This window comes from Haliotis rubra, unplaced genomic scaffold (genome assembly GCF_003918875.1).
Source record: "Haliotis rubra isolate DU_JTF1 unplaced genomic scaffold, ASM391887v1 Scf606, whole genome shotgun sequence".
Lineage (NCBI taxonomy): Eukaryota > Metazoa > Mollusca > Gastropoda > Lepetellida > Haliotidae > Haliotis > Haliotis rubra.
The window spans coordinates 154442-169250 of record NW_025767309.1 but is presented as its reverse complement, the minus strand read 5'-3'; the positions used below and the strand labels follow the sequence as shown (position 1 = coordinate 169250).

The following is a 14809-nucleotide window of genomic DNA, read 5'->3' as shown; positions in this document are numbered from 1 at the left end:
TGTCATGCAATTGTAAGTGTTAACACTTGGTTTAGTCTTTCAGGCCTCCAAATGCCCTCATTCAGGTAAATAACAAATTCTATCAGTTTCGTCATATTTCTTAGTTCTTACTGATCATGCTCCAACGTTTTGGAATTGAAGTAGAAGGTTCAAATAGGAAACAATATGAAAGCTTAACAGACCATAGAGTTATGTCAGGATTTGTGAATGAGGATGACCTGGCATGTCTTCAGTGTCTTAAAAATACTGGTGAGCCTATTACAGGTGTTGTAAACTTTGCCAGAAACAAGAAATCATCCTCGATACTCATCCACGGCTTGGCCCCATAATTATATTACCTCCCTTGGCCGGATTTTTATCCAATCAGGTGTCTACGCTGGGAAAGTTGAACGAACCAATCACAACTCACTTTCGCTTCTTAAATTATCTAACCATTTAAACTTGACAACACAATTGAGGTACAAGGTGTTTTTTCATATATATTTTAAAAGTTTTAGATCTGTCAATTTGTCTGTATTATTTCCCCCCAAAATCTGAGTGGTACTGCTAACAAACCTTCATGACTGCGACCGCTATCTTTGTTGACATTGGCAAGCTCGGATGTAACAGTGGCTTTTAGCTGATTAGCTACTGTGAGAATGTGGAACCAGCAAATGGAGGTAATATAATTATGGGGCCAAGCCGTGGATGCATCCAGGGTATAGTGGAGAGTGATCGTAACGTATACCCTGGAGATTATCAAGGATGACAAGAAATATGAAGGTCAAAGTCTCAGAGACTTCCATTCACATCATCAAACCATCTGTCATTTGGTGATGGATTCTCAACATTCAACAAGTGGGGTAGCCTGATGGTTTAAGCGTCCGCTCGTCATGCTGAATACCCAGGTTGATTCCCCACATGGGCACGATGTGTGAAGCCCATTTTGGGGGTCCCTGTCGTGATATTGCTGGAAGATTACTAAAAGCATACTAACACCCAACAATGTCTAGTCATTGGTTCATGTGGAACACATTTTAGTCGTGGCCTATTGATATTGTGAACATGTAGCAGTCTGTAAATCTTGGTGTCAGCTCCACACAAACCAGTGATTGGCATCATAAACATGGCTTAGTGACAATCAACCAGATGTTGTCCATTCACTGTCTACTCCAATCAGCTCATATGACAAGTGGCATCTGCATGTCATGCCGAAGACCCGGGTTCGATTCCCACCCAATGTAAAGCCCATTTCTGGTGTCCCTGACTGTGATATTGCTAGAATACTTCTAAAAGTGGCGTAAAACCGTACTCACTCATATGACAAGAATGTTATATTTCATTGTACTCAAGGGTGTTTACTGTACACAGTAAGAACAAACCAGATATAGTTTTGTCAGTCTTTTATATAAATAATTCAAGCATACATGGACATGCTTGTATTGATATATTACAAAAGAGATCATCTAAGAATCTTGGACGGATGCTGTAGACAAATAAAGTTCCTGTGAAAGGAATACTGTTGCACCAGAATCTTGTGTAGCTCTTGTTTCAACATTCTGATAAAAAATATAGACATCCATTGTTGACGATGGAAAATAATATATGAACATGTCTAAAAACAAACACTTTTTGCAACTCGCCCATTGATGCTGCACATGTTTCAACATTGTAATACCAACATTGTCATTTTTCATCTAAAATAAATGTACCAAATAATTCCATAAGAGAATTATACAGGTAAATAAAATGGTATTTTTGCTTATGCAATGTGACGTTGATATATTTTTCTACTATTAAACCAACAATTTTTAACCTTTTGCTATACAAAATAGGCTTGGTAATGAAAATTTGGGTAACAATGTGAAAATGTTAGCTGCAATGTCAATTTCATGAACTTCTTCATTGCCGTCTTCTCTGTGCCGAGAATACAGTACCTGGTATATCATTTAGCCATATTCAGAACTCCAAACAAGCAGGACATATCACAAGTTGTTTCACAAGAACATCGTCGTCATCGATACTCCCACAGCAACAGTATTCCTGTCCTGGCACAGTTCATGGAATGTCTTTCCTATATACATGGTCACTAACACATGGCACTATCGTTGCGTATGAGGGATGCGACGTACACCCATATGGACAGAACAGAGTTGGGGTACGGGTGGACGTAGACTGCCAGCGCGCAAACTCTACATCACTGGTTTCCTGGGCATGGACTCCGGTGGAGAAGACAGATTCGACAATGGTTTCAAGATCCACAAAAGGCATGTTCATCGGGAAGCCAGATACCTGAAACAAGCACGAAATAGTGGATATGGAAGCTTGAGGAAGTTGGAATGATGACACAGCATTACAAAAGTGAGGGTCCAGGGCACCCCAGTAATTAACTTGAAGGGTCCTAATCATGCATTATGGGGTCCTGTGAACTCTTCAAAGTAAACTGAGGGCCATTCAACACATTTGTCCCATGAATGATGAAGTTACAAATATATAATCTCCCAGCTCACTTATGTATCAAACATCTATCTTCCCTGCATAGCACTATATGAGCAATATATGTTGACTGCCTGTTGACAGTCTCAGTTGGTCCGACAAACCTGTGGCTGATAGCAATTGCAACAATATACTTTTCCAATTGCCAGTTCATAGTCTTAATCCATTCCTCTCACAAGCATGAGAGTAAACTGGAACCCAAATCATGGGTAAACAATACACTGCCCATAATTAGATCAGACCACACAAACCAGTGACAAACAGCATGAGCATTAATCCTCAATGACTGGTATGATCACTGCTTCCTGATGAACTCTCAGAGACAGAAAAGACCCTGTTTGCAGGATTTCTGATGAGTAAGAACGTCTCACCTTATATGAGCTGAAAGAATTCTCCAGCTCTGCCAGGTGCTGCTGGCCAATAGACTTGCCACAGTTTTCCTCCAGACTGAAAGTAGGGATCAACAACTTGCTTAGGCACTATCAAATATCGACTTGATTCAGAGACAGATTTATATTCTGGATGAATAGAAAGATTATGTCCCAGCAACACTATAACATTAATGAATTTGAAAACAGTATAAGAAAATAAACAAAGGAGATATAGTTAGTCTTTCATGGATCATCTAAGAATCTTGGACAGATGCTGTAGACAAAGTGAAAGATATACTGTTGCACCAGAATTTTGTGTAGCGCCAGTTATGACATGACATTTAATTTCTGGATGAATTAAGATTTTATGTCTAAACTACATTATTATCCATATGGTGAAACATAACCAGTGTCATATATATCATATGTGCAGTGCACATATCACTTTTGCCTAGCAACCACTGTTTCCGTATATCATGGTTTGTGACGTCATTAAACAATTGAACGTTACGTCAATGAACAGGGCTGTCACACTTGCTTATCGTGTTTTACTGCACAAATGTACATGAATAAAATGGATAATAAAGAAATTATTACACTCGCATGTGTGCAACACTGTGCAAAAATTGTGTAATTGCATCTGTATTGGCAATACAAAATTACACACTCGTTTCGTATAAGTCGTATGACAAACTTGCTCTTGTAATAATCTCTATGCATGACATTGATGAATTTGTAAAGAGTATAAGATCAAGATCGTTTGTCCCTTGTGTATATTTCGGGTTACAGTAAGTTGAGACTTACACAGGCAGGAGTTTTCTCATGATCTGTGTACAGTGGCGGTTCCACCGTGTGATGTAGCGACTTCTCCATTCCATCATCTTGTTCTTCAACATCTGTTCAATCTTCTCCTGGAGGTCCATCACATAGTTCTTGTTGGTTCCCGTGTACACCAGTGCCTCTGGCTGTTTATCACAAAGGGGGGATATGAGTGGCTTAACACCACATTGAACAGGTAATTCAGTAATCACAGCCTTATATGAGAGTAGGCCCAAAATGATGCAAATCTTAGACATTTAGAATTTTGTAGAATCTATGACAGGCTTTCAGAAAAGTCAGAGGCTGACTACACAATCAAATTAAGTCACCTCTTTTGTCAAGCTGTATAGTGCTGTAGACCAATTGTAACTCTCACATGGGGGACAAAAACATGAGCAGCTATTATAGTCATTTCGGTACACTGACAATACAAGCTACCACACCTTACACTGTACACTTCAAAGCAGGCTTGCACAATGTGCTTCAAGAACTGCTGGCCTATTCTGTGGCACAAACTCACTATGAGCTGTAGTAACTAGATTTAAAGAAATCATCTCCATACCTGTATACTGCTGAGACCAGGACTGGAGAATCCACGCCCGAAGAAAGGACGCCATGTTGATGTGTCACTGAGGTTGAAGTTGAGCTGTGACGGCTTCTCATACTGGTGGATGTTGGCCCAGATCTGTGGAGGAACAGAGTCACAGCTGTAGTCATGGAGTATGTTCACAGTGAGTGAGTGAGTGAGTGAGTGAGTGAGTGAGTGAGTGAGTGAGTGAGTGAGTGAGTGAGTGAGTGAGTGAGTGAGTGAGTGAGAGTGAGTGAGTGAGTGAGTGAGTGAGGAGTGAGTGAGAGTGAGTGAGTGAGTGAGTGAGTGAGTGAGTGTGTGTGTGAGTGAGTGAGTGAGTGAGTGAGTGAGTGAGTGAGTGAGTGAGTGAGTGAGTGAGTGAGTGAGTGAGTGAGTGAGTGAGTGAGTGAGTGAGTGAGTGAGTGAGTGAGTGAGTGAGTGAGTGGAGGAGGAGGAGTGAGTGAGTGAGTGAGTGAGTGAGTGAGAGTGAGTGAGGAGTGAGTGAGTGAGTGAGTGAGTGAGTGAGTGAGTGAGTGAGTGAGTGAGTGAGTGAGTGAGTGAGGAAACCTGATGCAAGTGCCAGATGAAACCCAGCATGATACTAGCAAACCTAGAAACATGATCACTGCAAATGCTGAACAGCAAATTGAGGCACCTTAGTTAACTGGGCTGACCGAATAAACATCATCTTTGATAATATTTAAATAACATTCTTGATAGAAATTGAACACAAAATTTGATATCAAAACCATTCATTAAAAACGTCCTCAGTACTAGTACCCTACATTGCACGTCATTGTGTTTATGGTTGGACTCACGTTTTCTCCATTCATTACGCAGCTGACTGACTGTAGTGGGCAGTAGTTGTCACGGTAGACGTAGTGTTCCCCTGTCCCAGCATTCCAGATCCAGAAATCACTTCCTTCCTCTGTCAGCACATAGGCTGTCGGCCCTTCAGGGATGGCTGAACCTGTGACAGAGATCATATTACTACTCAGAGAACAGTTCAGAGAGCTTGAGTTGCCTCCCTTTAGTTATACTGCTAAGCTTCAAGTTAGGTGAGAGATACTGCTCATATCACTTTTGAGGTTGTATTCATTGCAGATCCAGTTCACAAATTTCAGAAGCCTGTTTGAGTGTCTTTACCCACTATAAGTACTAAGCAGGTTTATGAAATGCAGGTAGGCATACAAATACACAATGCCATTGACAAAGTGTTTGATTGTAGCATGTTATATTTGGGATTACACTTTCTCAGTAAAGTACAGATTCTAGTACTTTGTTAGGTTGAATCCCATCTAGGAAACGAAACCCACACTTTCAGAGTCAGGCACCTAATTGCCAGCACACAAAGTCAGTCATCTCACCAAATCAGCCTCCTCGACATCCACAGATGTAACAAGAGTACACGATTCGGTACTTTACTGAGGAAGTGTAATCCTAAATATAGCATATGAAACAGGTAGACATCTATCTGTTGTTACTGATGGCAGAGGTTTACAGGTGAAGATGCCCATCACAACATATCTGCTACATCGGTTGTAAGACAATAAGAGTAACTCAGTGAGAGCTTCTGTGAAATACTCACCAATAAGAAGATACGCCTTCTTTGAAAGCCCCAGGAAAAAGTTGGTCAGCAACACGGCATGCTCTTCTTCATCTCCTGCCAACATCTGCAGGAATTGCTGAAACAATCGAGGAGACAATGCTTCTTCAGGAACAACAGGAAACATGATACAAAGATACATAAAACCAATGGCAAGATGGCATAAGAGGAAGGCCACATGGTGAACCAGTACAGTGATGTATATACGAAAATACGAAAGTGGGCGAAATGGACAAATATACATGACAAATGCAACTAGTTCTGCACAAACTAAAAGATAAATTCTCCTGATAAATGATTGATTTGTTTCATCCACCAGAAGATACATGTAACATAAAACAGACATTCTTGACATTAGAAGAATGTCTAAAAGAATGCCACATACTAACTCCAGTAGTACCAATATGATACATATATCATATGAATCTGTTCAATGTTCAGTGCTGTATCATGAAAAAAGCTTCCATTCTATAAACATGTATGTGTAATGAATGACAGATGTGTGATGTGCCAATACAGCGCAGTGACCTCATTATTGAGTGATCAGTTCTTTCTTATAAACAACAGATATACTACTGGTGATCTGAGTCACATGAAGATGAAGACAAGTTCGCTATGTGATCATCAGTGGTTAGACTTACGTCTGAGGTGCTCCAGATGTCACACAGACCTGGGAAGACCACAGCATCGGATACGGAGGGGATGAGTGACACGAACCTGGCCGTCAGCTCCTGCAGTACATGTTAAAACCCTTCACATACATGGCTTACGCAGTTTCAACAAGACATGAGCTTATGCTCATGGCATCACAACATGCAGTGTAGATGTGAGTCCCTTTGATGCTAAGGTTTTGAAGAGTTAGAAATTGATTTTGGTTACAGGGTCCTTGAGCTTTGCTGCTATGGTATTTGAATCCAGTCTCCCCCAAATCTTTGATATTTAAGATTTAGTTATGACCCATGACTTTCATGTCTAATTTCAATCAGTGCCTGGTTACAAACCAAGGGAGACTACTCAATCTGCTCCTTAATACCTAACACATACCGCTGTCTTCTCTGGACCAAGATCCTTGCCTGTGATATCATCTGGCGGCTTGAGCGACTTGAAGTATCGAGTGATGAAGACCGACTTCCCGTTGACATCGACTACCGTGGTCTTGTACTGTCGACGAGGGTATTTCTTGTTCAGCTCTTCCTGCCAGGTCTCTGCATGCTGCATCAGCTTCTCGTCCTCATTGGTTGAAAACTGACCACAGAATGGTTCTTAATATTTCTCATAACTACATGGGTCCATGGTATAAAGTCAGTATCTAATTTGAAGAATGTCAAATCATATCCTGTTCAAGCATCACTTACAATGCGTCTCATAAACATATTTCTTAAATTGTACCCATGTGAGATATATCTTGATGAAACTTTGACACACCCTTTCATGAGTGCACAGATAATCACATGGAAGTCCTTACATTAAGCATTTCATATCACACTGAATATTGGACAACTTAATCTGTCAAGAAGCCAAAGAAGCTGTGTGAATATTTCCTCTTGGGTAATACATTTAGTCAGGGTTATATCGAGAAGTATAAGAAATAATATGTTTATCCATATTTAAGTATTTGTTCTGTTCTTACAAGTGATGAAAAGTTAAACAGTGTGTCTGTGATATTAACACTTCAAGTTACTCTTGCAGCATTTCCCCATCCCCTAGGTTGAATGAAGTCTTTTATAGCAATTTAAAAGAGACATTATAATGCATTGTCCCTTATCATACAGTTTCCACAAATCTATATTAATCAAAGCACCTTTTCCTTCATTGGTTCTGGGGGGTTAAGAGGTGGCTCTATGGTGATGAAGAGACTGAGGTACGTGTTGCCCTCGCCTCGACCAATGCTCTCCTCTACTTCTGAATCAGGCCCTCGACCCTGGGACAAGTCGTACGTGTAACCTAGCAACACGGGTGGTGTGTTCAAACGGAATGTACCATCAATCTGAAAATAACCAATGCAATCATCATGGACTATCAGCAGACAAACCAGTGACTGATATAGTGGAAACAAACAATGTTGTTAGGGTATCAACCACGTCACCCTGCCTCATCATTTGATCATTAAAGTCTACTGATAAGCGAAGGTTGGAGGTGGCTCTTGTAACCCAGATCCCCATGAGTTACAATGAACAACTACCAAACACACTGGGGTATGATGACACCAAACACCTATTTTTGTCAGCTCTTGACCGTCCTAATATAAAGTGAGCCCATTCTCACCTTATCAGGCAGGTGGTCCTTCCTTTGAGTTTGTTAACACAGGATTGCATTGTATGTTATAATGTCTCTTCTCTTCAAGACCTTTCAGTGGTAATTAATTCAAAAGAAAACAAAAACATGACATTTACGAAAGTGACACGACCAACTGACTCCCTCAGATAACTCACTTTGCCGTTGTGGTAAAGCGTGGAGAAGGGTATCTTCAGACATCCCAGCCATTTCTTCTCTATCCGCTGGTGTATGTTGCTCTCCCTCTGTCGATCATCCTACAACACAACTGGACATCATATACAACAACCAGTATGCATATGGAAATGAATGAAAGATGCTTCACAGTGCAGTTTGTAATAGTCACCTCACACCAATGTGGCCCATAGGAGCAAAGGGAATGGGTACCCAATATGTTAGGTGGATGTTAAATAACGTAGCACACCCCTAACCAGCATGGGCTGTATACTCCTAAGGGAGTTGGGAATGATAATTGGAAAGCATACAGAATATGTTGTTGAATATGAATGTATAATAAAAGTAATGATGTAAACTAGAGTTTGGCTCAAGGCAACCAGGTAGCTGACATCATGAGTGGAGAACAATCCAACATAAAATCTGTTATATGATCTGACATAAAATATAACTAAGGCAAGATTCTGTACAAATACTTGAAAGCACCATAATCATGTGTATTTAAATTAAAGGGAGAGTTTCATTCCCCAAATGTGATTCTTGTGTGAAGGTATGAGAGCTGAAAGGCATTGTTACCTCCAGGATGTCGATGACATTCTCATCAAACAAGTTGAGGTAGAGGCAGTCTGTTATCTGCTGTAGACTGTTGCTGCTGAAGTCTTCATTAGGAGCCCTACAACAACACAGACACAATGTAGACCCTACAACCATGATGGGTAGGCTAGCTGTATGTTGTAGTCAGTACTGTAATCAATCACTTCCTGAAACATAACGACCTGTGAAGATCTGGGTTAGAATTAGTCTTCAGTAACCCATGCTTGTCGTAAGAGGCGACTAACGGGTTCGCGTGGTCAGGCTCGCTGACTTGGTTGACACATGTCATCATATCCCAATTGTGTAGATCGATATTCATGCTGTTGATCACTGGATTGTCTGGTCCAGACTCAATAATTTACAGATCACCGCCATATAGCTGGAATATTGCTGAGTGCAGCATCAAGCAACAACCAAACCAACTGCTATAACATAACACAGTTATGAACCACAGAGTTGGCCCCACAGCCATGATGTATGTGGTAGTCAGTGCTGTAATCAATCACTTCCTGTATTATACCAGGACATAAGGTCTTAAAGTCTATGTATTCATGATACAGCTTGAGATGTAATTCCTTTATAAAACAGATAAATGAAATACATGCAAGACCTAACTTTCATGAGTACCGGTACTCTTACAAAGAAATGATCAGGTATAAGGTGTGGCGTTTGTAACGAGAATCCAACACTTGCATGAACATCTCTGCCATTACTCACTACAAATGATAACCACAGGGTATATTACTTGAGATCTAGGGACAGTTCCTCATTAAAGCTGGGGTTTGGTCCATCTCCAATACTGCTCCTCACTGTTTCTCGCTGAAACATCACCTCCACATACGGCCGCACTAATGTCTGAAATGAACACAAATGACTGTAAAGATAATCAGTCACAAACACAAGCTGTGCCATTCATATCAAATATGGCTTTCATTTAAAGGTCACATAAACCCTAGGGGGTACAAATACATAAATCACTAACTGGCATCGTTATAAATGAAACCCCGTCATTAAAACTACTCATTTCGACCTTTAATTGACTTAAATCGACCTTTTTGACAACAGTGCACAATTCTCACCCGCGAACGAAATTTCAACCAATCAGAGCGGTGGCCTCTGTGGCGTCATATGAGGAATAGCTTTGAGAGCGATGCAGAATTCATCTACATTTTAGGGGGGTAAATTATCGTGTTTACAGGCTTGTATAAACCTGAAATCGTGACAATTGTTGTGGAAAATGAAAGCTATATGTTCTCACAATCTACTGTCATTTAATTTTGTCTCCTGCTTTGCCTAGTTTCGAGTTACAACTTGTTTTCATAGGCGATTCTGTCAAAATCGATTGGTGTCGTTAGGCCCTATTTGTATAATGACTGATCCAAATTGATCCCATTTCTGTGTTGTTTTACCTCGATATTTAATCATGTCATGTAAAAATCTGTTTGTATTCTCAAAACAGTGTCGGCCCATAAGTTTTCACATGCAATACAGCAATTAATACTCCCTCGTTGTAACCCGTGTTAGGTGGTATAAACCTACACATGTTATTTGTCATCATTCACTTGATGGTCAGTTAATGAATTTATAACAGGTATAATTAGTGGTAACACACTTAGATTACCCGACAAAGGTTCCCATTTGGCATTTCTTGTGTCTGGAGTAAATATTCAACATTATAAACATCGATCAAAGGATTAACCGATAACACGCTGATTGATTAATTACTTTTATCTTACACAGCGGAATTGTCAAAGGTAGTGTTTATGTATGTAGATTTACTAATCTATACTGAATACACTCTGTCGGTAATGGTGTGTCTCGCGTAAAACAAGCGTCCTTCTTTCAAAGGATTAACCCGGCAATACATTGATTGATTGCCCATTATTGGCTAACTAAATTACTGTTTTTAAAGAAAGGCGGACATTATGCAATTAGTTGCCAGGTGTGCTATCTTGGGTGACCAATGAGACTATACACCAATACCTGAAAAGATTTATCACTTTTTAGGTATATTAAACTGTTAAAAGACACATCATTTGGAACAGTTTTGTGGATATTGATGGATACATTCCTCGAACAAGGTAATGGCCTGATATTGTTCCTATAACTTTAATCTGTTTTAATTTTAATATTTGCATTTTGTTTTATTCATTTTATTAAGTAGCATTCAACAGAATCATTGTTTTCGCCGTGAAGTGTAATGAGACAGACAACATGCACTAGGTGTGTGTGCGAATTATGATTCACATTGGCAAACTATAAAATGTCTAGATATTACAGTTCTGTTATAAATTCACTATAAGTATCAGCAGATCGTCTGCTTTTATTTAGTTTCAAAATGCATACAAGTGTGATAATAAACTAATTAGGATTATAAGACCAAATATAAAGGCGCACATTGACTAGTATCTACATACTGGTGAGTGGACATTAACCATGGGAATGTAGCAAGAAATTTATCGCGCAGTATTGTGACTTCGACCCCCACCTGGCTTCCGTGGAAGAAATCGTTATGTTATAAGTTGTGTCATGCAAAATCCGTTTGGTTATGATTCCAATACATATTTAACAGCTTGAGTAGAAAGTAGTCTTGATTTTCTAACTTGATGAAAACAAACTATAATCTCATTAATTCTAACAGATTTTTTATTTTTTAAAATGAAAGCCCTGTCGGGAACATCCGCCAGTCTGAGGATAAATGGTATTTAGGTTTGTTTTCACCCGGTACTAAAATCAAAACTACTTTCTACTGGTAAGTAAATATGTATTTTATTGATGGCCAATAGGATTTTGCATGACATAGCGTATATCATAACAATTTCTCTCGTGGCAGCGAGGTGGGTGTCAATATAATACTACTTACAATATTATTATTATTAGCCGACCACAACCTCACTTCCGAGGAAGAAATCGTTATGTTACAAGTTGTGTCATAGAAAATCTTTATGGTCATCAATCATATGCATATTTTACTACAACTAGTAAGTAGTTTTGATTCTTTAACTTCCGTGAAGCGATCTGAACACAAGTAAGATATCGTTTCAGGCTTCCCTGGCGGCTAAACCGCACTCACAAACATAACCCATTTAGCCGCGAACTTAACTGCGGGGTCCTGTGGAAATCTGTGCATGGGGACACCATCGCCCGACCCTAGGAGCAATTGGCGACAAAGCAGCGATTCGGCATGTCGTCGTTGATGTCGAAATCATCAAAATGATGGCGTGCTACACATTTTCTATACAACTAACTGAAAATCGTTCCTCATATGACGTCACTGCAGCGCTCTGGCGACAGAGTTACGTAACCTGTCTGTGGTTTCGTTGGCGGGCGAGAGGGAAGCAGAGGCGACTTTTTGGCCACTTTTAATCGCTCGGTATTAATTAACCACAAGTTTTTAAAGAATAAATTTGGTGTTCCGCATAAGACTAACCACAAATCTTTCATATGTAATGGTTAAAAGAGTAACAAAAAACAAAGTTTAGTGGTTCTTTAATGATATTGACTTCTTCCATGTTTACTAACTTCTCTAATTCAAAACATCGTGTAGATTCCTAAAACAGTATACTTGAACAAAAACAAGATATGTTTCAAACTGAATACATTCTCAAAGCATTAAAGCGTGACAGCAGCCATTTCCACAGTCTGCACAATTAGTTGAATCACTGACTGCAAAATCATTGATAAGTAAAATTCCAAAGATGGTCGTCCTCATTAACTTGTAGCATTTGAGGTGTATAGTTTTCAAACTGAAATACAAATGGATCTGAATAAAACTGACAGAATATTACCAACATTTTTTAAATAATACCATTATTGGTTAACATATTTGTATAGTTCCAGCATGACATTTACAATCTCTCATAAAAAACTTAACCAATTTTTAAGGTTGTACTAATATCTATGTCAGCTGACTAACAACATGGGTACTGACTTTAATCAAACTTGTTAGGAATTCCAATCAATCCAATTATTTGACTTGAATTATACTTGATAAGACTTCTGATCAACACATTCTAGTCCAGTATTAATACAGTAAAATGTCCAACAGTAAGCTTCTTATCAAGTGAATTCAAAAGGACAACCTACTTCTCCTGTGATGTTCTTGACTAAAGTTCTTTCTGGGTCCCTTGACGTGGCAGCACCAGTGGCTGGCCTGTAACAAAGGGAGATAACGAGTGTATAATACATGGGGCAAGCATTAAACAATGAAAACATCAAGGCTAAAGGTTACAAATGTTCTTTGTTAGACATACACTACTTAAAAGACGTTACAGAAAGCCTGATTCTTCCATACTGCCATAGCTAATCTAACCTTTCGTAACATTAAAACTGAACAGAGAGTTGGTTTAACACAGCTTTGAACAATATTTTGTTGTATCATGGTGTGTTACATTAATGAGGGAGGAAAGGTTGAAGTGATGCAGGTCAGACATGTACCACTGTGGTGAAAGTCACTAGCACATTTAGGGGGATGACAAACAATCACATAGTACATCGAAATCACAAAGGGACACAACTCTGTGTCACCTGATTGGAGAGCCTTAGACAACAAGGCTTACCATGCTCCACCTTTGAGTCAAATGCTATAGTAATATTTAAAGGACCCTGGAAGTCATCTCATTTTCTCAAACTGATCATGAATAACAACAAACATCTAGCTAATCAAATCATAGGAGCTATGGAGCAGCCTAGTGGTTAAAGCGGTCATTCATGCTAAAGACCCAATTTGCCACACGGGTACAATGTGAAGCACATTTCTGGTGTCCCTTGTCATGATATATAAACATCCACCACCCTGTACATCTACCTCATTAATTGTGTAAACATCATCACTTACTGTTCAACTTTACCATGTATATAAATATACCTTGCATCTAGTATTGTACATCATTTGCTTGATAACGGTGTTAGTAGCTACACCGAAACGTCGCTCATATCATATTAAAGAAGGTGTATATCCATAGAACTCTCCTTGTTGTTCATCATACCACCTTCTAAATGCCACTTAAACAAGTTGTCATGATATTGTTGGAGGATTGCTAAAAGTGGTGTAAAACCCAATTCACTCACTCATTCAATAAGTCACACATATAGATTCCCTACTAAAACCTATTGTTTTAGAATTGCTAAAAGCAGCATAAAACCCAGTTTCGATACTCATGCATTAAGTCACGCACATAGATTCCCTACTAAAACCTACCCCTTGGTTTTTCTGACTGGTATGTATGACGCCCTGATGATGTTGATGAGGATGTTCACCTCCCCGGCTGACACCGCCTGTGCTGTTGCCTTCTTTCTCTCCTTCCTCACAGGCTTCAAAGGCCGCCTCGGCTCCGTGATACGTGATAAACTTATAAATAATGAACTGAAAGCAAGAACAAAGGGTGATGGATTTATTTTCATTAGAGATCAAAACAAGATGTCAATAGATATCCAAATTTTATCACTAAAAACATGAGTGTCACTGAGGGTCAAGAGGTGCAAGTCCCATCACTGACATATTAATCATCATGAGTTCACAAGTTACAAGGGTTATTTTCCATGAAATATTTGAACGATACAAAACAACTACTGGTTGACTTTAAAGTGATGACACAGTGGTATCCTCACCCTATGTTTGGCACCACGTCTTCCACCACCATGTCCTCCAGCCTCTTGGAATGTGCTGCCATGCGAAACCTCTGCATCACCTGCTCTCGAACCTGCATTGACATGATACACGTCATAAAGGAAGGGTCACTGCTTCCATCAAACACCACAAGGACAAACCTGATGCAGTTCACCATTACACAATGTTTGTGTTCCAGAACATTTGTCAGTACCCTTGCTGATACTTCTAAAGCTTTTGCTGCCCGCTTACGGAATTTATTAATGGCATAAAATGGTTTGCCACTTTCGGCTTCAGGACGGAAAAAAACGTACACTTTA

The 14809-nt window shown here is 39.5% G+C and overlaps 1 protein-coding gene across 1 annotated transcript in view; it reads right to left on the bottom strand.

Annotated features, from left to right (window-relative positions):
• Positions 1 to 1367: 1367 nt before the first annotated feature.
• The window catches only part of LOC124255687 (coiled-coil and C2 domain-containing protein 2A-like), a 57903-nt gene continuing 44461 nt past the window's right edge, over positions 1368 to 14809 (bottom strand). Inside the window, 16 exon segments of the mRNA XM_046689577.1 lie at positions 1368 to 2164; positions 2167 to 2271; positions 2847 to 2922; positions 3651 to 3811; positions 4228 to 4350; positions 5052 to 5203; positions 5822 to 5918; positions 6481 to 6570; positions 6884 to 7084; positions 7641 to 7826; positions 8272 to 8370; positions 8864 to 8960; positions 9627 to 9736; positions 12968 to 13034; positions 14082 to 14246; positions 14492 to 14583. Coding sequence (XP_046545533.1) covers positions 2069 to 2164; positions 2167 to 2271; positions 2847 to 2922; positions 3651 to 3811; positions 4228 to 4350; positions 5052 to 5203; positions 5822 to 5918; positions 6481 to 6570; positions 6884 to 7084; positions 7641 to 7826; positions 8272 to 8370; positions 8864 to 8960; positions 9627 to 9736; positions 12968 to 13034; positions 14082 to 14246; positions 14492 to 14583 — 1917 coding nt within the window. The 3' untranslated portion in view covers positions 1368 to 2068.